Source organism: Salvia miltiorrhiza, chromosome 1, assembly GCF_028751815.1.
Source record: "Salvia miltiorrhiza cultivar Shanhuang (shh) chromosome 1, IMPLAD_Smil_shh, whole genome shotgun sequence".
NCBI lineage: Eukaryota > Viridiplantae > Streptophyta > Magnoliopsida > Lamiales > Lamiaceae > Salvia > Salvia miltiorrhiza.
Window position 1 is genome coordinate 3454989 of NC_080387.1, and position 22013 is coordinate 3477001.

The 22013-nt window shown below is 35.8% G+C and overlaps 2 protein-coding genes across 2 annotated transcripts; one reads left to right on the top strand and one right to left on the bottom strand.

The window, feature by feature from the left end:
* The first annotated feature begins 11954 nt into the window (after positions 1-11954).
* On the top strand, positions 11955-14286 carry LOC131007302 (60S ribosomal protein L19-1-like). The gene is given in 6 exon segments (XM_057934443.1): positions 11955-12161; positions 13093-13215; positions 13478-13707; positions 13709-13792; positions 13913-13977; positions 14063-14286. Coding segments are annotated over 6 exon segments (639 nt in total). The 5' UTR covers positions 11955-12049; the 3' UTR covers positions 14088-14286.
* A 1378-nt stretch (positions 14287-15664) lies between these two features.
* LOC131007303 (ethylene response sensor 1-like) lies at positions 15665-20035 on the bottom strand. Its single transcript, XM_057934444.1, is given in 7 exon segments — positions 15665-16052; positions 16695-16822; positions 16921-17187; positions 17671-18039; positions 18246-18515; positions 18517-19155; positions 19869-20035. Coding segments are annotated over 6 exon segments (1902 nt in total). The 5' UTR covers positions 19147-19155; positions 19869-20035; the 3' UTR covers positions 15665-15814.
* Between the last annotated feature and the right edge of the window lie 1978 nt (positions 20036-22013).

The following is a 22013-nucleotide window of genomic DNA, read 5'->3' on the forward strand; positions in this document are numbered from 1 at the left end:
ATGGCTGTAAGAATACGTCCAACTTCATCTTTGGGTTTGATGGGCCAGGCACGAGGACTGTGAGGAACATGAATTGTTCTTTCATGCACAACCACGGAGGCAGGTTATACGGCGTGACAATAACTGGCCAAGAAGAATATTGACGCCCTGATTGTGCAAATGGGGCAAAACCATCTGTAGAGAGGCCCAATCTCACATTTCTGATCTCATCGGCGAATCCAGGAAAGACTGAATTCAAATGTTTCCATGCCGGAGAGTCGGCCGGGTGGCGCATTATCCCATCGTCTGTGGAGGTCGCATGCCACCGCATATGTTCAGCAGTTGCAGGAGATGCAAACAATCTCTGCAATCGGGGCGTCAAGGGAAAATAGTGCATCTGTTTGGCGGGCACTTGTTTCTTTCTGCGACTCCCAGATGCACGCAAGCTGTCCTTATATCGTGATTGGTCACAGAACATACAACTATGTAGCTCACTAGTTTCCCCCCAATACAACATGCAGTTATTAACACAGCAATCGATCTTCTCTACTGGCAAACCCAAACCACGTAGATTTCTTTTCGTACTATAGAAGTCTTCTGGACAGTTGTTACCCTCTGGTAAAGCAGCTTTCATCATCGAAGACATCTGATTGTAAGTCCTCTCTGACATGTGGCTTTCAGTCTTTATGCTCATGAATTGAGTCATCCAACTTAATTGTGTGTACGTGTCACATCCTGCGTACAATGGAGTATCCGCTGCATCCAACATGTTATAAATCTGTTGAGCGTCATTATTGGGCGGCTGCTCCAGATTTGGAGGATCTTGATAATTACTAGGTCCAGCATGGTCATGCACCATCCTTTCGTAGTTATTGTATAATCCATCATCCTCATTCATTATAGCATGTTCTCTCGGCATAGACAGCGGTGCTTCCCCGTGACAAACCCAAACTTTGTAATTCAGGACAAATCCACGCCTACTAACATGTTCTCTGACCGTAGGTACATCTAAATACGCTTGATTCTTGCACTTCTTACACGGGCACCTAATGTTACCTTGTCTATCTGTGTACGCCGTTTGATTGAACGCCCACTCAAGGAAAAACTCAAGCCCCGTTTCAAATGCGGTACGATCATTGTATCTCGCGTACATCCACGTACGATTATCACTCATTCTTGCAAATTCTAATTGAAAAAAACAAATAAAATATAATAAATTACTTGAAATCTAACAAAATTTCGACAGCATAACCCCACTATCCTAACTACCAAGTGCTCGACTCTACCAGCAACTATAGTGACCATAGTGGTCCTAATTTACTAAGCCTATACTAGGTCTACCCGGCCCCCCAATGTCGAAGCAATAATACAATACAAATAAAAGCAATAAAAATCATGGTAATTAAATTAAAAACAATCATTTGTAGGGAGAAGATCCTTAAGAAATAATCAATTTCTATCCCAAAGGGAGAAGATCCTTAAGAAATTGATTAAATCTATCCCACAATATATATATATATATATATATATATAATATAACATTTCATAAACACATAGCACATAACATTTAATTTAACAAAATTATCCAACATATATAAATTATTCTAACAAACAATTCTTAAACTAATTGATTAAAATTAATATAATTTAAAATTAATCATGCTTCATAATTTAAAATTAATCATGCTTCATAATTTAAAATTAAACTAACAACATATATTAAATAGATTAATATAATTTAAAATTAATCATGCTTCATATAATTTAGTTATAAACAAAATCAATTATAAATTAATTAACTATATATAACAAATAAATCTATTTAATTAATATATAATTAAATACATAAATAAATTCATAATTACATAAATAAATAAATAAATAAGAGAGCGTACGGTGGTGGTTTCCGGTGGGTGTCGTGAAGAATGCGGTGAAACGAGGTCGTCGAACTACAATAAATAATATAAGTGAAAATTATATAATTATATATATATAATTAAAATTAATGAGATATATATATATATATATATATATATATATATATCTAGAGAGAGAGAGAGATACCTGCTAGGGCGGCGGCGGTCGGCGGCGGCGGTGAAGCAGCAGCGGAAGCAGCAGCAGCAGGCAGGGGAGGGGGGGTGGATTTTCGTGTGTGTGTGCGGCGCAGAAACTGAAAAAAGAAGGAACCCGCTGCCCTATATTTAAACGGTTACCGACGGCAAATGCCGCCGCTAGCTAGCGGCGGCAATTTTGCCGCCGTTAAATCTATAAAATAAATTATTTAATGCGTATTTTAATATTAACGGCGGCGTCGCCGCCGCTAGCTAACGGCGGGGAATTTGCCGTCGGTAGATGGCCGGTAAATTCGAAAGTTCGGGTCGCCTGGACTGCCGCCGCCGTGCCGCCGTTATCTACCGACGGCAAAGTAGCCGCCGGTAGTTTTCGCCGGTAAAAACGCGTTTTTTTGTAGTGATCCAAATCCATTTTAAATTTACATGGAAACGCACGCGGAAAAACTATGAATATAAATAAATATTTAACGAGAAAATAGTGAAATAAATTTTTATTTAAAACAACTTTACTCAAAATAACGTTTTAACTATAGCTAAATTAAAAACATTTGACTCGCCATTCGACCTTCCACGCGCCTCCGGCCTTTAAAACCTGAAAATGTTAAATATGGGATGAGCATACAGGGTACACTCAGTGTGGGAAACATGCAATCATTGTCCACATTAATAAAACGGTAACACATACGGTCACTTCATATATATCCTCAATATTCGCACTGTGGCAATCCAAGGACTATTAAAGTCCCGGACCCTATTTACGGGCCCCTGGCGACATCCTCAAAATAAACCTCAAATCGCATTGTGGCAATCCAAGGACGGTGAAGTCCTGGACCCTATTTACGGGCCCCTAGCGATATCCTCAAAATATACGTCATAACACATATGGTAAACACATATTATTAAAATGGACAAAGATTAACCACATCATGTACTGAAATAAATCTCACACCTGTAACTTGAGCTTTGAAAATCACTTGAATAATTTAAAGTAAAATCCACGTCATAGTTGCCCGCACCTAATTACATAAAATAGGACGATACACATAAAGAACTTAAGAAAAATTTAAATATAATTATTGTAACATAATATGTGCTATAATATTTCTATATATGTTTCGTGTGTGCGTGTGTAATATATATAATATAATAGGTGTATAAATGTTATTTACCTCTCGAAGTGATGAATCATGCACTTTTCAAAATTTTCTTGTAGTGTGTATATGTGCTTCGTGGGTGATCTTATATATACTAACAAAAAGATTGATGAATCATCATCTGATATTAGTCTAGTATATATATAGGTTTGCTTACTAATGTTTAAAATTTTCACACGTGGCTACTGGCAGGGGCGGATCTAGAATTTGTCAATAGGGAGGGCTGAACTGGTTGAAAGTATTGCGCGGGGGTTCGGGGGCGGTAGCCCCCGAGCCAAAATTTTTGGGTAGTCCATACTGTTTATTTTTATGTTCAAGTAAAATTTTAATGGATATAGGATTAAAATTCGATCACAGATTATAATAAATAATTTAATAATATATACATTGAAAGCATATAAAAAATGACCTTTATATATTTTTTAAAAAATTAATCTATCTTCTACAAGAATAAATTAATTTTTATTATTATGTTGAAATTTTTTTATCTTTCTCTAAAAATTGGACTGGGCTAAAAGCTGAATTATATAAATATTAGGCTAAATATATTTAATATATATAGGGCAAAATTTGGGGTTGCACTGGGCTCCAGCCCAGTGTAGCCCCTATGAAGATCCGCCCATGGCTACTGGTGAATGAGTCATACATATAAATTAATAATAAAAAACTTCTATTATCATAGTATATACTATATATTGTAATTAAGTACTTAAAAAGTAAAAATAAAAGTTACGATATCAATACAAATATGTAATGTATATATATATATTTTTTAATCATTCTTCCAATTAGGGATATGATTAAATTAATCATAAATATAAAATATTTTTCAAAAACTTTATAACCTAAATATTTAATAAGTTTCAAATAAAAATTGCAAAGGAAAAAAAACGGTTTTGGGCTGTGACAGAAGGCATATGTGAAATGGACTTGGGCCTTGGGTTTGTTTTAATTTCATGGGCTCAGATATAAAGTGTTTGGGCTCAGATTTTAAGTATCATATGGGCCTCCGATTTTAAATTCCATTTTTTTATGTTGGACCTTATTTTAAATTAAACCCCAACCCAAATTTTGATAGGAGCATACATTTTATTATTTGATTCATTAGACCATACAAAATAAATTTCTAAAGTTTAGATTATTTTTCTAATAAAGTTTAATTAGAATCTTATGTTTTATTATTTGAATTTATCTGACTAGGTGCGGCGCGACTAGAACATGAATTTTAATTTAAATTATTCAAGTTCAAGTTCAAGTTACAAGTGTGAGATTTATTTCAGTACATGTTGTGGTTAATTTTTTGTCCATTTTAATATTATGTGTTTACCATATGTGAATTAAATTATATAGCTAGGGACCCGCTCAATGGGTCCAGAACTTCACCGTCCTTGGTATGCCACAATGCGATTTCATGTTACAGTTAAGGTTACAACCTATTCGCCAGGGGCCTGCTCAATGGGTCCAGGACATTAAAGTCCTTGGTATGCCATCGTGCAAATTTCAATTATCAGTATTACAGTGCAGTGCGTATGTGTTGACCATTTTATTAACATGGACAATTATTGCATGTTCCCACACTGAGTATATTTCATATGTTCATCCCATATTTAACATTTTCAGGTAGTTAAGGTTGGAGACGCGTGAGGGATCAAATGGGCGCGTCAAGTAAATATTTTTGAGAAAAATATGATGTAGTTGCACCTAGTATAGTTTTTGAATCTCAAACTACTCTTGAGATTTTGTTTAACTTATCAATTTTAATGTTATCATATTAGCTTTCTATCATGGCTAGCCTTATTTTAAATTCAAGTTTATTTCAAATATTTTATTTAAGAATTTATTTCCTTGAATTTCTCTATAATTCAAATCTTTCTTTATTTATTTATTTATTTATTTATTTATTTATTTATTTTCCACTGTCAAAAGGTAATTAAATTTATATTTAACACTTTAATTAGATTAGGGCGTTAGACCGCCACACAACGTGGATTGTTTCTTTCTCTTCGATTCTCTAAATATTTATGAATTTATTTATTGTATTGGTGAAAGTATATATTGAATTCGTTTCATTTCATATTATTTAAATGACTTTATTATCAAGTCATCTCATTCCAACGGAAGAGTACCAGAAGTACTCAAAAAAGACATCTCCAGAAAATTGAAAACAACAAAACTGAGAGCAAAAGAAAAAGGAGACTAAAGATTAGTCGGCATACAAAGGATAGGATGTGAACTCCACTCATGCAGAGAGGCATAAAAGGAAGATGGGTAGTGCACCTTCAACCATTTCCATGAGCAGAATTTAATACTCTCCACGATGTTCTCCGCGATCGGTATTGAGTTTTTGAAAATCTTCTCATTTCTCGCCTTCCAAATTCTCCACACAACACATTGCCAAATAAGGCCAAGAATTTTCTTCTTAACTTTCCCAACACCAAAGCTCACAAAGTCCTCGAAATGTTCTTTCAAAGCAGCGACATAAAGTAAAGAACAATCAATCCAATCACAAACCTTAGACTACACAAGGAGTGCCTCGTAGCAGGTAAGAAGGACATGGCACGAAGATTCATTTTGAACCGAGCACAACGCACAGACACCGTCTTCTTGCGAGTGTAAAATTCATCTTTTAATCAAATTATCCTTCGTTGGCAATCTATCAAGCAATGCTTTCCAAACAAAAGCCGAAACCTTCAACGGAATGGCTTTCCACCACAAACTTGGCCAATGATCCGTAGCTTGTTCCTCACTTGTTGCGCCTCACCATCAATTTCATGGCAATGGATAGAGCGGTGCTTGGGAAAGACACTAATCTTACTTTTAATATTTTTATAATTGAATACGAAAATGCACTAATATTATATTTTATATATAATAGAAAAATAGTTTAGTTTTATGTGGCTTCACAAATTTTTACTTTTTTTTTATTAATTTTAATTCTACAATCATTTTCAGATTTATTCATTCTATTTATTTAACAATTATACTTATTTTTTTAAAATTTCAAATCCCACATTGTTTTTTTACTAAACATTATCAAATGAAAAACTACTAGGGCGTTTTTGTTCTCTCATTCAAAAAAGAAACCAATCATTATCATCCTATGGTTACATGAAACATAATTTGGCTAATTAATTAATTGGTCAAATAATTTGTTATATTTTTTATTGAAATTTTTAATTCTAACAATTTTAATTTTAAAGTACTATTGTTTGTACCAAAATTTGATGGTCAAATTTATTTTTATTGAGAATTTTAATTTGACCAATTATTAATTTAATACTTTTCTTTAATAATAATGGATAAAAGAATGTAATTTTGAGATAAAAAAATTACTTGGCTTCTTTTCAATTAAAGATAACAACTTACGTTTGAGATGAATTATCTCAAAATTACTTGACTTCTTTTCAATTAAAGACAACTTACGTTTGAGATGAAAAAAAATTACATAAAAATGGGACAAACAAAGTACACAAAAGATATGTAATATCTCAAATCCCTAATCAAATTTTTATATATATATACAATTTCATAAAATGAAAACTTATATAAAAATGGTATTTGTATTCTCCCAATCAACAATGAAAGTCAATCATAATCATGTTACAGTTACCTTAAATATTCAACAATTTGTTCACTCATTTTGTTTATTAAAAATTAATGAGAACAAAAATATGCATCCTTCGAAGATCGGAAGATTAAAGTCAATCAAACGATAATAGCGCTGTTGATAGCCTAGCAACCCTAATAAGACCAGATCATTTGAGTATAATAATCTCATATGGACATAATAAGACCAGATCATCATCTGAAGCTCTAAAGACCAACATTTGACTTTTCAGCATCATATTATCTAGAGCTTGAAAACTATAACTTATTTGTGAGCATTATTTTATCTAGAGTTTGCAAGACTTAGAGCATCCACAATGGTTACACGATAGCCATTACACGATAGGGCTATCGTGTAAATGAGCTATCGTGTAACCGTTGCGGGAGAGGGTTACACGAGGGCTACACGTTCTATCGTGTAGGCCTTTAAACGGTAATATATAGGCGCGTGTTTTACACGCGCCTCTTTAAAAAAAATGGAAATTCGAATTTTAAATCATTATTTGTAGGCTTTGACTCCTCGGTTTGTGTGCCAAAATTTGACCGTTTGGAATTTTTTTTTTTTTTCAATTTTTCTTCTCTTTATAACTACATCTTCCTCCTTCATCTTCCTCACTTTCACTCTACAATTCTCCTTCTTCTTTCAATTTCTTTCATTCTTGTTCCTCTTTCAAGCGCTTTCATCTTATTTCTTCCGACAATGGCGGAATCCGACCACGGTTCTTCGTCTGATTCATCCGACGGTGTAGCTAATGCGATCATGGAGGAGATAGAGTTGCAGAAACAACTGCTTGCTCACATCTATGGCCAGCCGGCTCCGGAGGCGGGACATGTGAAACGTCCCCGATCTTACGTCCACCGTGATAGAGAGGAAGCCACCTACGTCTTATGCAAGACTACTTCCACGACAATCCGACGTACGGACCTACATTTTTCCGGCGGCATTTTCGAATGCAGAAGGAGCTTTTCTTGCGCATCGTGGAGGCTGTTCAAGGTGTAGATACTTTCTTCCACATGACCACTGATGCAATAGGTCGGGACTCTCTTTCCCCGTTGTAGAAATGCACGTCGGCTATCCGCCAGTTAGCCACCGGGCTCTCTGCGGATACTTTTGACGAGTATCTCAGAGTCGCCGACTCCACCGGGCGTGTATGCCTCAAGAAGTTCTGCAAGGCGGTCATCCGGGCTTTTGGAGCCCATTATCTACGCCGTCCAACGCCGGAGGACATCACACGCCTTACCCAGATGCACGAGGTGCGACACGGATTTCCCGGGATGCTCGGGAGTCTTGATTGTATGCATTGGGGGTGGAAGAATTGCCCAAAGGCGTGGCACGGCGCCTACACACGCGGGGATCAGGGAGAGCCCACCTTGATATTGGAGGCCGTTGCATCCCACGATCTGTGGATTTGGCATGCCTTTTTTGGTGTCGCTGGTTCGAACAACGACATCAACGTTCTCAACCAGTCGCCTCTCTTCGCCGACGTGTTGGATGGAACTGCCCCACCTGTGCTCTTTCAGGCGAATCAGCGCTACTACCAGATGGGCTACTACTTGTGCGACGACATATATCCAGAGTGGCGTTGCTTCGTCAAGAGTCCACCGATGGCGACAAATCAGAAGGAGGCGAGGTTCAAGAAGATGCAAGAATCGGCACGGAAGGATGTTGAACGTGCCTTTGGAGTCCTTCAAGCACGGTGGGGAATAATTCGCAATCCCGCGCGGAATTGGTACTTGGAGCACCTCCGGGACATCATGCTGTGTTGCATCATTCTCCACAACATGATTGTGGAGCACGAAGGTGAAGGAGCAACCAATTGGAGAGATGACGACGCGGGACATGGGGCGTCTAGCAGTGACTCGACGGAGAGTGGTCGAGCAACCCCCGTTTCATTCGAGGAATATGTCCAAAGAGATGTCCTTCTCCGAGATAGGCAGTTGCACGCCGCGCTCCAATATGATTTGATGGAGCATGTTTGGGCACGTTTCGGACCTCTAGGGCCGGAATAGTTATTTGTAGTATTTGTTTTTATTTTATTAAATTTTATGTAATTTTTAGGAATTTAAAATTTAATGCAATTTAAATTTGAAGTAAATTGTGTAATTTAAATTTATGAAATTAAACTTAAATGAAAAATGAAAAAATCAAAACTAATTCTATCATGTAAGCTATCATGTAACCCCACTGCAGCATCTTTACACTATGTGGTCCCCCCATCATAAACCCCACTATCATGTAAGCTATCATGTAACCCCATTGCGGATGCTCTTAGTTGAGTTATGAGAACCATCTTATTTGGAGCTTGACACGTCACCTATTACTTATGAGTATTATCTCATCTAGAACTTGAAAGACCATAACTAAGTTTTGAGCATCATCTCATCTGTAACTTGAAATAGTATAACTGAGATGAGTATCGTCTTGTCTGAAATTTGAAAGACCACAACTAACTTGTATGCATCATCTCGTCTGGAGTTTGAAACATCATAATTGTGTTATGGTAATCTCTCATAGAGCTTGATAAACCACCTCTTAGTTATGAGCATCATCTTTAAAACTTGAAAGACCAAAATTGAGTTATTAGCATCATATTGTCTGAAACTTGAGAGAGCATCATCAAATGTTGAATCATATTGATGAAGATAAAAATATATATTCCCATAATATCGAAGGAAAACAACGAAGTGGGAAAAGAATTCTCAACAAACAGCGATTCTCAACAAAACAAACCTGATTTCACGGGTCCAACCTTATCCGGAAGAATCCTCAACGCTCAGTCAACTGAAATCTAAGACTAAGATTACAACGAAAATATAGGATAAGCATGAAGAGTTACAATTCGATTATAAGTTCTCTAAAAAAAATCGATTATAAGTCAAATAGGAGTCCTTCTCCTATTAAAATTCTTAGAATTTTACCTATAAATACATGTAAAACCCTATTGTAAAACCATCCACAATCATTGTTCAAATACTTTCAAAGCCTTACACTAAATTCAATACAAAGTTTCATTGTTTTCGCATTACTCTCGCTTTTTTTTTTTCCGGTACTTTTTATTATAGGTGATATTTTTGGGCATATCACATATTCAATAATCTCCAATGATAAAAGAACTCTAGTAAACGAAACTCTAACAACTTAATTAATACTCCTTCCGTCCATAAAATATGTGCCACATTGTGGACGATACAGGTTTTAATAAAATGTGAGTGAAGTTGTTATTGGAGTAAAGGTTACACTTTAAATGTGAGTGGAGTTGTGTGGATCCTACTACTATAAATGAAAGTGACAATTTTTTTGTAGACGGAGGGAGTAATAATTAAAATTTTAATTATAATTTGAGTTTAATAATTCATAGGAATTAATATTTATTATGTCATATCTAGTGCTAGATGATTATATTTAAAATTTTATCTCATATCTACTTATATTGATTTTTCCACTATAAAGAATAAAATTACAAAATTGAAATTGTTTGGTTAAAGATAGCAAAGCAATTATTAATAATCTACAATGAAGATAAAAATATTTAAAAGTAAAAGTAAATCATTTTTTACTGTCAGAGAGCAACATTTAAGTTGAGTTGAATTATTTATAAATTTTGATGAGGATAAAAATATGCATCCCTTGAAGACCGAAAGATCAGAAGGGATCTAGCTTGTCTTCTAGACCATCATATATCTGTTAAAGAAGGAGATTATCACAAAGATATGGATAAACATGAAGAATTATAGCTATATTATAAGTATAAAATGAATCTTATTTCTACTAGAATCCTTAGTAATCCTTAGTATTTTGCCTATAAATATGGGCATATATTCATTATTCAAGACACAACTTTGTAATTGTAAACCCCAAGCACAAATAGTGAATTCTCTCGGCCAACCCTCTGTGGATATAGATCATTTATGATCGAATCATGTAAATTCTTGCGTTTTTTTAGCTTTCTGTTAGAATTGTTATTTTTAGGCACAACAACTTTGATAAATAAAAATAGTAAGCTAATCTCTTGTTTACTTAGATTGATTGAACCTTTGAGATATTCTAAGGCTCTTGATTATTTCTATCATTTGAGCTAGTTTTGCTTGATTCATATCTCATTGAAATTGTGAGATGAGAGAAATCATAATTTTGAGCATAAAAATACTCAATCATGCAAGGTAAACATCCCCTTAGAAATACGAATTTACTGTATGCTACTCCCTCCATCCACAATTTAAAGCCTCACTTTGGTGTGGACATAAAGACTAAGAAAGCAGAAAAATATGATGTGGATGAAATATAAGGGTAATTGACTAAAGTGATAAAGGTAGTTGACTAAAGTGATAAAGGTGTTGTGAGTAGGTCCACTAGTGATAAAGTGTAGTAAATATATAATATAAAAATGATAAATGTGTTTTAAGGTGGGTCCATTAGTGGCAAAGGGTAGTAAATATAAGAAAAGAAGAAGAGTAAAAAAGTACAAAAAACAGAATAGGACTTTAATTGTGGACGGATGGAGTACTTTTTTATAATTATGAAATTTAAATAGAATAAACTTGGTTTATATAATAAAAAATAAAAACTAAATAAAAGTAAAAATATTATTTGGTTGGTGTTACTGATGAAGCATGAAATGATAAAATTGAAGTGGATAACAGAGAAATGAATTTCACTCTCTTTGTCCCTCATTTCATGCTTCTTTGAGAATAACACGAATTTTAATAAAATAGTTAATCGTATTGTGTGTGAAATAAAGGGTTCAGTTTTATGATAGTGTAAAAATAATTAAGTCGAGTAAGGGTCCTATCTTATATCGGGTCGTGTGAAGTAATTTTACAAAAAATAAAAAAGAGAATGAACTAAAATGACAAACGAAGTATAAATTTGAGGGACAAAGAGAGTGTATTAAAAAATTGGGTTGGAATGGATCATGAATGAGAGTAGTCCAACTCTTTAGGTACATTCTTTTAAGAGTAAATGTGTTAAAAAGAACAAATGCTCATCAACGATTAGCCTTGAAAAGCACGTTGCTCTTAAAAGGACCCAAACAATAATTATTAAGCCCAAGTAGTAAAAGCCTATATATTTTATAAACTATTATTAAGCCCAAGTAACTAAAAGCCCATATCATAAACCCTAGGGCGAAAATATTATAGAGCGCCGTATAAAATCTTATCATCATTCCTACACAGTTCATTTGCCATCTGCACACCCACCACCGGGGAAACACAGAGAGAGAGAGAGAGAGGAGAGAGATGGTGTCGCTTAAGCTGCAGAAGCGGCTCGCCGCCAGCGTATTGAAGTGTGGCAAGGGCAAGGTTTGGCTTGATCCAAATGAAGTCAACGAAATCTCCATGGCCAACTCTCGTACGTTCCAATTTCTACTTTTCAGAGTTATATTCATGTTTTAATGGTCTTACGCGACGTGCTCTGAGATCTGATTTGTTTGATTCGGTTGAATTATTCTGTTTGCTTTCCTTCATTTGTTATCGAGCGATTTTCGATTAAATTGGGTTCAAGAGTGCTATTTTGTGTTTGATAAACTAGTTTCAGATTTATCTGAGCTCGGAGAGACTGCTTAGGACTGGTTTGAGCTTTTGTATGTAAATTACGTTACATGATTCTACTAAATCGTTTTGGTTATATTCGAAAAATTATAGAAATGTCAATTGTATTATTACCGAGTATATACTTGGTGATGGAAATTATATTATTAGATTAGTTCGGTTCAAGTGACTGTCGATGGAGCTTGTCTTACACAATTCTAATATATTTGCAGAGAAGAAGCTAGTGAAGATTGTCTAGAAACTTGCATGAAACTTAATGGATGATTTACTGCTGCACATAATATCTTTGCAAAGATTACTTATTGGATGATTTACTGCATCACATAAATGTACTGCCTATTGGTATGAATTTAATAGTGATTGGAATTGGAATTAGTCAATTGTAGGGATTGAAGTTTGGCAAAGCATTTATGTGAGTATATCCTGTAAAAGTGTGTGAATGAATTTAGACTATTGTGCATAATACATATGCGAAGAGTACCTAATTGGAAATTAAGCAGTGCAATTAGTGAATTTAATACATATTACTAACCTGGTTAGTTATTTGAAATGATCTGTAGTAGGGATTGAAGTTCAGCAAAGTATGGTTGTTTGTATCATTTAACATTACCTAAATGGCTTTATTTGTTGATCTCTTTTAATACTGAGCTGTTATTTCTTCTTTGTTTTGTTTTGTGGTTATTAATTTATATTCATGTTTATATTATTATGGATATTCTCTTGGGGTGCAGGACAAAATATTAGGAAGTTGGTCAAGGATGGTTTCATCATCAGGAAGCCAACAAAGATCCATTCACGTTCCCGTGCCCGCCGCATGAAGGAGGCCAAGAGAAAGGGACGTCACTCAGGATATGGTATTGATTTCTGATTATTTGTAAATGATACTTCTCCTTGCATTATATCTTGTTTTATAATACTCATTTAATAGAAAACATATTTATACCATAAAATGTTTATCAGGCATATATTTGCATTTCTAATACTTTTGTGTAGTTTTTTTTTACCATAAAATGTTTCTCAAGCATATATTTGCATTTACAATACTTGTGTTAGTTGTTTTTGTTACTGAGACCCATTTTGTTATGTATTTGTTATATCTGAATTGAATTATTGCAGGTAAGCGCAAGGGTACCCGGGAGGCAAGGTTGCCCACTAAGATTCTGTGGATGAGGAGGATGAGAGTGCTGAGGCGTCTGCTCCGCAAGTATCGTGAGGCAAAGAAGATTGATAAACACATGTATCATGACATGTACATGAAGGTCAAGGGTAATGTGTTCAAGAACAAGCGTGTGTTGATGGAGAGCATTCACAAGTCCAAGGCTGAGAAGGCTAGGGAGAAGACCCTGATCCGACCAGTTTGAGGCCAAGAGAGCGAAGAACAAGGCTAGCAGGGAACGGAAGTTTGCTAGGAGAGAAGAACGACTTGCTCAGGTATAACTTCATAAACATCATAATATATAAACCGCGCATAGGTTTCATCACAAATAAATCAAAATACTAAATTCTTTAATTTGCTGCTTACTTGAATTTCCAATTTCATAACCAATGTAGGGACCAGGAGAGAAGGTAGCTCCACCAGCAGCTGCTGCTCCTGCACCGACATCTCAGCAAGCACAGTAAGTGTATTCCCGATTGCTGCACAATTTTTTCTGTTGTCTGTTCAAGCTGTATTTATCTGATATTTGTTACATCTTTTTGCAGGCCAGCTAAGAAGTCGAAGAAGTGATAAACTCGACGACTAGTTTCAGCGACTGGTTGCTCAATATCGTGTTTATGGTTTTGCTAGGGCTGTACCCCAAGTTTTTTGATCTCTTGCGTTTTAGTTGTCTTTATCATATAACTATGTTGTTTAGTGAAAGGAGTATTGAAATCATACACCGTCTTTGGATTATGATATGTTTTCTTAAGTTGATTCAGTTTCTTATCAGTTTGTGTGGTTTTGCAGCTGTGTGCGTCTGTTAACATTATTTTTTGATTATCTTATCTCTTTGTTATGTGTTTTCTTGTTTTTGGATGCGATAATTGCTCGAGTTTATTCAACCGGTTATTGTTATTGGTCACAAGTTTAGGGGTGTTTATTTTGCATAATTGAATATTTTTGCTTCAAATTACGATGTTTTCAATCTCATTCTATTATAAATTAAACAAATTAGTTTAAATTGATTGAAATAATAAAAAAATTTAGTATATTTTAAAGTTTCAATCCATAAATAGAAAAACAAGAGATTAATTTTGTTATTTTTATTCATCATAGTGGAATTGTTCATCTTGTCGTACAAGAATCGTCTCCTGATTTGTTTAGATTTCTCCAAATTTACTCTAGTTAAATTATTTTGAGGGATTGAAATTACATTTGATTATTAGAGCACTTCCAGTAGAAATTCCAAAATTTTGCTCATATATTCCTCCCTAAAGCTTTTCTATTTAATTTTAGAATCTCGATTTTATAAATGCATACACCAGATTTTCTGTTTTCTACATAAAAACAATAATTATGTGTGGGCCCTACTAATTATAAGTTTAAAATAAATTTAGGGTGGGTGTATTTAAGATTGAATTTAAGTAGGTGTAAAAAATTTTATGGGCCCAATTCAATTTAGGGGATCTGCTGAATGCATTTTTTTTTATCTCATTTTCAATTTCAATTATTTTAACCTAAATTTAGAGTTAGTGATGCATTTAGGTGATCTGCTGGGAGTGCTCTTATGATGCGTTTAGTTTTAATTAAAAGTTCCAACTTCGAAGTTACAAAAATGAATATCTAAAATATACTTTTTCCGTTCCACGAATCTTGACACGTATTTTTTTTTTGAATCGTCCCACGAATTTTAACACATTTTCAAATAAGAAAATAATTATTACATTCTCTCTCATACTTTATCACTTTTATTACATTTTCTCTCCTACTTTATCATTTTTATATTTTACTCTCATTATCATTTTTATATTTTACTCTCTCCGTCCCCAAAATAAGTTCTTCTTTGGAAACGGCACGAGTTTTAAAAAAAAGTGGTAAAGTGTATTGATAGTGGAGAAAAATATGGTATAATTAGTAGTGAGGTAGTTGTCCAAAAATAGAAAGAAAGAAAGATGAACTTATTTGAAGGACGTCCCAAAAAAAAAAAAAAAAACTTATTTCAGGGACGGAAGGAGTATTACTTATACACTTAAAGCACTAATTTATAATTTCTTCCGTGCCGAAATCAAACGTCTCAAGATTCGTGAGACGGAGGAAGTAGTTAACTTGACATTTTGGTTAAGATGAGCATGGCGTTATGATTTATTATGATGAATAAATTCCGATGAGTCCCAACTTCCAAATCTCATGTATAACTTAATTCCGTGATGTACAGATCTTAAGATCTCTTTCACATGACTTCTCAACTTGGATTTCCACATCTACTTTTTGGTTGCATGATATTGCTAATCTATAACTTTACCCCATCACGTAAATCACACAATGTACCTCCTTTTCTTTGTCGCATTACCTAAATAAGATTTCTTCGACACCATCGCTCCGGTGTCGTTTCGATTGTAATCGAAGAAGGTGGTGCCGTCTACTCTCTGACTTGCAGCAGCAGCATCATTTGTTTTTTCGCACTTCCCGAGCCTCACTACGAACGTAACGGTGCTGCCATGCCCCAACCCTTCGCTTTCGATCCACACATGACCTCCCATGAGATTCACAAACCTGCTCAATTCAAAATGTACAAGATGAAGATATTAATATAACCAAATATTCATTTCGTTATTATAAAAAATAGCTACAAAGATAAAAACAATAGTTATTTTAATTAGCATTAATTTACAACTAATAGTTTTGCGGTTATGATATGCGAGTAAAATAGAGTTAGTTTACGCTTCAAACGCTTGGTGATTGTGAATTGTAGTCCAATGAGTCAATTCATGATTATGGGGTCGTGATTGTGAATTATAGGCAAAACAAAATCAATTTATGATAAAAGAGTTTCATGATTGTGAACTGAAAGCAAAATATGATCAGTTCACGATTAATGAATTTTGTGATTAATGAGTTTCATGGGTAAAATTGGAGTAGTTTTTTTTATTTTTATTTTTATTTTTTAAATCTTTTGTTAAATCTTAGTCACTATTTTTTATAGTTACAACAATAAAATGTACTCCCACGTGACACTTTTGATAGTACGAGTTTTAAAAATACAGATTAGGTGAGTGTGAGTGAAGTGATATCCAAAATAAAAAGTATATATTTTTAGGGATGCATAAAAATGGATAAATTGTGCATGTTTTTAGGATCCCAGAGTATAGTTTCAGGTCAACCATTTCTAAACATTTCCAAGTTTTAGGTTTGTACCTTTTGCAAATGGGAAGGCCGAGACCCGTACAGGCTCGATTCCGGCTGGACGAGTTTCGCGGATCGGCAAACTTGGTGAAGAGACGAGGGATGTCACTTGGGCTGATGCCACAGCCAGAATCTCTAACCTGCGTGTATATATATATATATAGAGAGAGATGATTATGACATTTAAGAAACGAGAAAATAGTAAGGGGTTTGGTTCACATTGATTCTGATTTGAGACCTGCACTCGCAAGTAAAAATGTATGTCTGTTGATGACGGATATGTTTCCGAAGGTTGCCAGCCTCTAATGTTTTCTGGCTTTGCAACGGAGGCCTCGATCGCGATATAGCCTTCCTTTGTGAACTTAACGGCGTTACCAACGACGATCAGTATGATCTGCATCAGTCGTTTCTCATCGCCAGTAGCGTACACAGGCATATCAACACCCATTTTCAAACTTAGGGACACTTTCTTCACTGATGCAATAGGCCTTATCAACTCCACAACCTGAAACATGGGCTCTTCACTTTTGAAAATTATTCTATAAATAAAAATAATAATATAAGCTAATCCATTGTTTATTAAAATGTATTGGAATTTTGAGATATTTTAAAACCTTTGGAGCTTATTTTGCTTGATTCATATCCCCTATTAAGTGAGCAAGATTGGAGAATTTCTAGTAATGAAGATAAAAATACTCTTATCATATTTCCTCCTTCTACAATATCATTGCCACCTAATGCACGACATAGTAGTGGGTACTGTTGTGAGTGGAGTTCGGGTTCCATTATTATCGTGAGTGAAGTTTGTGAATCCTATTACTATAAATAGAAGTGACAAGGATATTATGGATGGACCAAAACAGCAAAAATGATGACGATATTGTGGACGGAGGTAGTATATCTTATTAATCACAAAAAGCATAAGCTACATTAATGTCTCAATAGAAAAGGAGTTGATTTGAAGTGAAGGAAGAAAGAGAGATGTTACCTCTCCAAAAGCTGCTTGAAGATTGAATAATTCTGCTTCTAAACGAAGGCTGCCATCTTCGAGTCTTGAAAGATCTAAAACATCGTTGATGAGTGTTGCTAGCACATTGCCACTCTTGAGTATGGTCTCGATCATAACCCTTTGGTCCGGAGCTAGCTCAGCTTCTAAGAGCATTGAACATAGAGATAAGATGGCATGCATTGGCGTTCTCATCTCGTGGTTCATTACAGCGAGGAAGTCGTTCCTAGCACGGATAGCCAGCTCTGCTTCTCGTCGAGCTAGATCCAGTGCTACATTCTGTTGCACGAGCTGATCGTGGGAACGCATGGATTCTTCCAGGATTGCAGCATGAGAGAGAGCTACTGCCACCTAAGTGTTATTACAAATTGAATCAAGAAAAATGAGGTTAGCAAAATACCATTCTTGTGATGTGGATTACGAACCAAGAACACAGACAATGATTCTCAGTTGACAATGGCAACACATGGCAAATAACCATTTCATATGTGAAATTGATAGAAACAAATTTAAATCAGCACAGTGTCCAATCACAACAAGATATCAATCCAACATACCTGGTCAACAACGACTTCTACAAGTTCAAGCTCATGCTCGCGCCATTGTCTAATTCCATTGAGAACAAGAACCATCACAGCATAGCTTTTAGCTGACAGTTCGGGCCAGTTGTTGATATGGAAGTTTGAGAGGTCCAAGAGTGGTACACGGACAGCAACAGATTCAGGAGACATATATCGACCGGGGACAGGCTTAATATTTGCCAAAGGGCATGTGTGTGGAATATGGATTGCTTCAGCCCGGCTAAAGACTTCATTCACAATTGGAAGGACTAGTGGGCACAGTGGATCCAACTGGTATGAGATTGCTCAGAGTATGGGATAACTGCAGATTCAAGCCTCGTTGAGACGGCATCCACAGTGCACATTCTTCCAAATCTAAGGTCCTTCCCAGCTCAACGAGAGTAGTTCTCAGTATAGTGTGCCTGTCAAGTGTGCTTCTGATCTCATGAGTTAGCATTCGGACATGCCTGCTAGTTTCCTCTTGCTTTATGATAAGCCCCATCTCTCTATCTAATTCTTCTGCCTTGTTTTTCAGAAACGACTCTCTTGTTTTCACACTGAGCAGATCGGGAATGATGTGAACGAGCATTAACGCTGTCACACACGATACAACAGCAGTAGAGACTTTTGCTATGGTCATTACCACTGCAACAGTTTTCGAGTGAAGAGTGAATGTCCACAGATTAATTAGATGAGTTGCTCCACAGAGAATGATGAAAGCACCAAACTGTATCAGCACCCATCTATATGGAAAGAATGAAGATTTCTGAACAAAGTAAATGAGCTCCAGAGGAATAGAGAAGTATGCAATTGCGATGAGAAAATCTGATATGTATTGATATTTCACCAGGATTCCATCAGCTGGCCAGTGGCTCTCAACGCAGTCGCATGACTCCATTAGAGGAACCTGTAAAACACGAGGCAACTTCCAATTGGTTGAATATACAATGTAGACATCAAAAGAAATTGTGCTTGTGGAAGCAGCAATTCTTCAGATCAGACATAAGTCCAGTACCCCAACTAAGAGAAATTTGAATACATGTTTGCAGTCTGTGGACTATAGTCCTCACCTCACACATAATAACATATCAAGATTTCAATGGAAGTACCAAAAATTTGCATTTTTGTTTATGCAAAACATCAAGCAAGATCTTGAATCCCATATCATCGATAATTTTGATAGATAAAAGTTGTTACTTATCAATGAACAATACCATAAAGTTTAGCTTCTCCATCTTTAGCTTATTCCACCACAAACAATGAATCATTCATTCTTCACCTATACATTCACGCGGCTCCGTAAATATCCATTTTCACGTCTTCCACATCAATTGATCTTGCTAAACGCAGTTCCTAACCCACTTATTCAGCACACATTATAGATTGGCAATAGAGCTAAAATAATCATAAATTCTCCTCATCCATTACACTAAACTCAAACAAGGTAGCACGACAACAAGATCTGATGCACAACTTCCTCCAATCATCAACACTTCCAGCACAGAAAAACAGAGATCACGCAGGAAAAAGACGCATTTCTCCAAAACTACAATAATTATCTAATATTCCACACGCAGAGACAACACCAAACCAATTTTTATTGAAAAAAAAAAAAGTTACCTTATAATTAAAATCACATCACGCGAATCCTAGAACATCACTCCGCGGACTGATTCACTTGGACGAATCCTGCGGAGTTTCATTCTGGGAAAGGAAAAATGGTTGGATCGTTTGAGGAGAACATAAATAGGAGTGAGAGTTGAGCTCATTAAAAAGTGATGAAGTAAAGTGGAGGGAAAAAAAAAAAAAATACTTATAGCTTTGATTTGAGCCATCACGTCACGGGGGATGAAAACGACGCGCAGAGCTCTGGTTCAATGAATTTGGGTACACGTGTGACGACTGCATTGGATCCATCCCCAGCTCGCACGTGTGGGAGCGGCATTTTATTGGCCGGCCAATATGCGGCGCCAAAATAAATTACTATATGTACAAGAGTTCTTTTTTCTTTTTTTCCTGGGTAGTTGTTTACACTCCAACTTCTCTTACACAATTGTGTTAAAAAAAAACTTCTCTTACACAATCATATAAAGGAAAGTGATTTTACTCTTAAAATTTAGTCAAGGAAAATGATTTTACTCTTAAAACTTTGGTAAAGGAAAGGAAATACTGGAGATTCACTCCAAATCTTCGACCCCCAAACTTTATGATCGGAGATATAGCACACAATTTTAGTAATTTGATAGGAGAAGAAGGTTGTAACTGATTTATGCCTAATTGTTCATATTTTAAGGGACTATTTGATGATAATTTGAACTCTTAGTTATTGATGTTGGTGAATTTGCTGAAGAGTGTTTCACTTTTTGCAGAAGAGTTTAAAATGGAGGAAAATTGTTATACTTAGCAAAATGGGAGAAATTAAGGAGAAAAAGGCATCGTGCACATAGGCCATCGCTCGAGCCCTCAAGCCAGCATCGAAGCCCCACCGCGACCGAGCCAAAAGCCATCGCCCGAGGGGTGTTCCAAGCCCATCGCCCGAGTTCTCTACCTCGCGATCGAGGCCTCGCCAACCCAGCGGCCGAGGCCTATCTCCCAGCGGTCGAGGTACCCGCTCCACTCCCGCGACCGAGGCTCAAAAGCCAGTGGTCGAGTGCTCCCTTGCACCCAGCGCCCGAGTCCTGAAGTTCAGCGGCCGAGGGCCTCCTCAAGCACCATCGCCCGAGTGCTCTTTGCAAGCCCCGCGGTCGAGCTCCCCCTTCCGGCGGTCGAGGGGTGCTTCATAGTCCCTCGTCCGAGTTCAACTCGAGCGGTCGAGTCCTTCTCTGCCCCGTGTTCGAGCACAAGGCCCAGCGCCCGCTGGGCCTTTCTTTCTTCAATTACGCTCAAGTTTATTTTAGAAGAGACTATTTAAAGAGTTTGACACTCTTTTGACCTATCACTTCTGCCCACGTTCTGGCACAAAAAAACATTACTTTTCTAGGGTTTGAGTTCTTTGAGTTTTTCAAGTATTTTGTTCTAGTTAGAATTTAATTCAGCATTGGATGTCTATTCCTTGAAGTTGTAAGCAGTGACTTGTGATTCCATCTTCTCAAACATTTATTGGTATTTAGTTCTTTCTTTTTATTTGAATCTGATTAAAAGTATGTCGCATGTTTCAATATATTGCTTCCTTTATGTAATTCTAGATCAGTAAATTTAATTCTCAGTATTTTCAGTTCGTTAATTCAATTTTCAGTATTTCATTTCAATAGGTTGTTAGTTAATTATCTTTTTATTATTGTCTAGGATTCATATTTATTTTCTACATCGGTACTCGTGACTTGTTTATTTCTGTTTTGTCATTGCTAGAATTAGATTTATTTTCAGTTATTTAATTAAGCGCATTAGGATAATAGCACAAACAAACAAATCAATTAGAGTGTTTAGGTTTTACTGTTTTCTGTGTGTGACGTGATTGAATGCCCTGATAAATCTTCCTTGAGAGACGACTTGAGTTAGCTTACTGCACTAGGATGACCTCGTACGATTGTGAGTCAATTCAATAGGTGTTTTGAGTTGAGTCAGTAACTGAGGACTTGATAAATATAACAATGAATAAACTTAGAAAAGAAGTAGAGAAAACGATGAACACTTAGAAAAATTGGAGTTGTTTTATAACACTGAGAGTTTACAATGTCAGGAACAAAGGATTAATAAATACATGAATATAAAGGGAAAGAAATAAGTATTTATAGACAAATCTAGGCTAAGGGTGTCGTCGTCTTT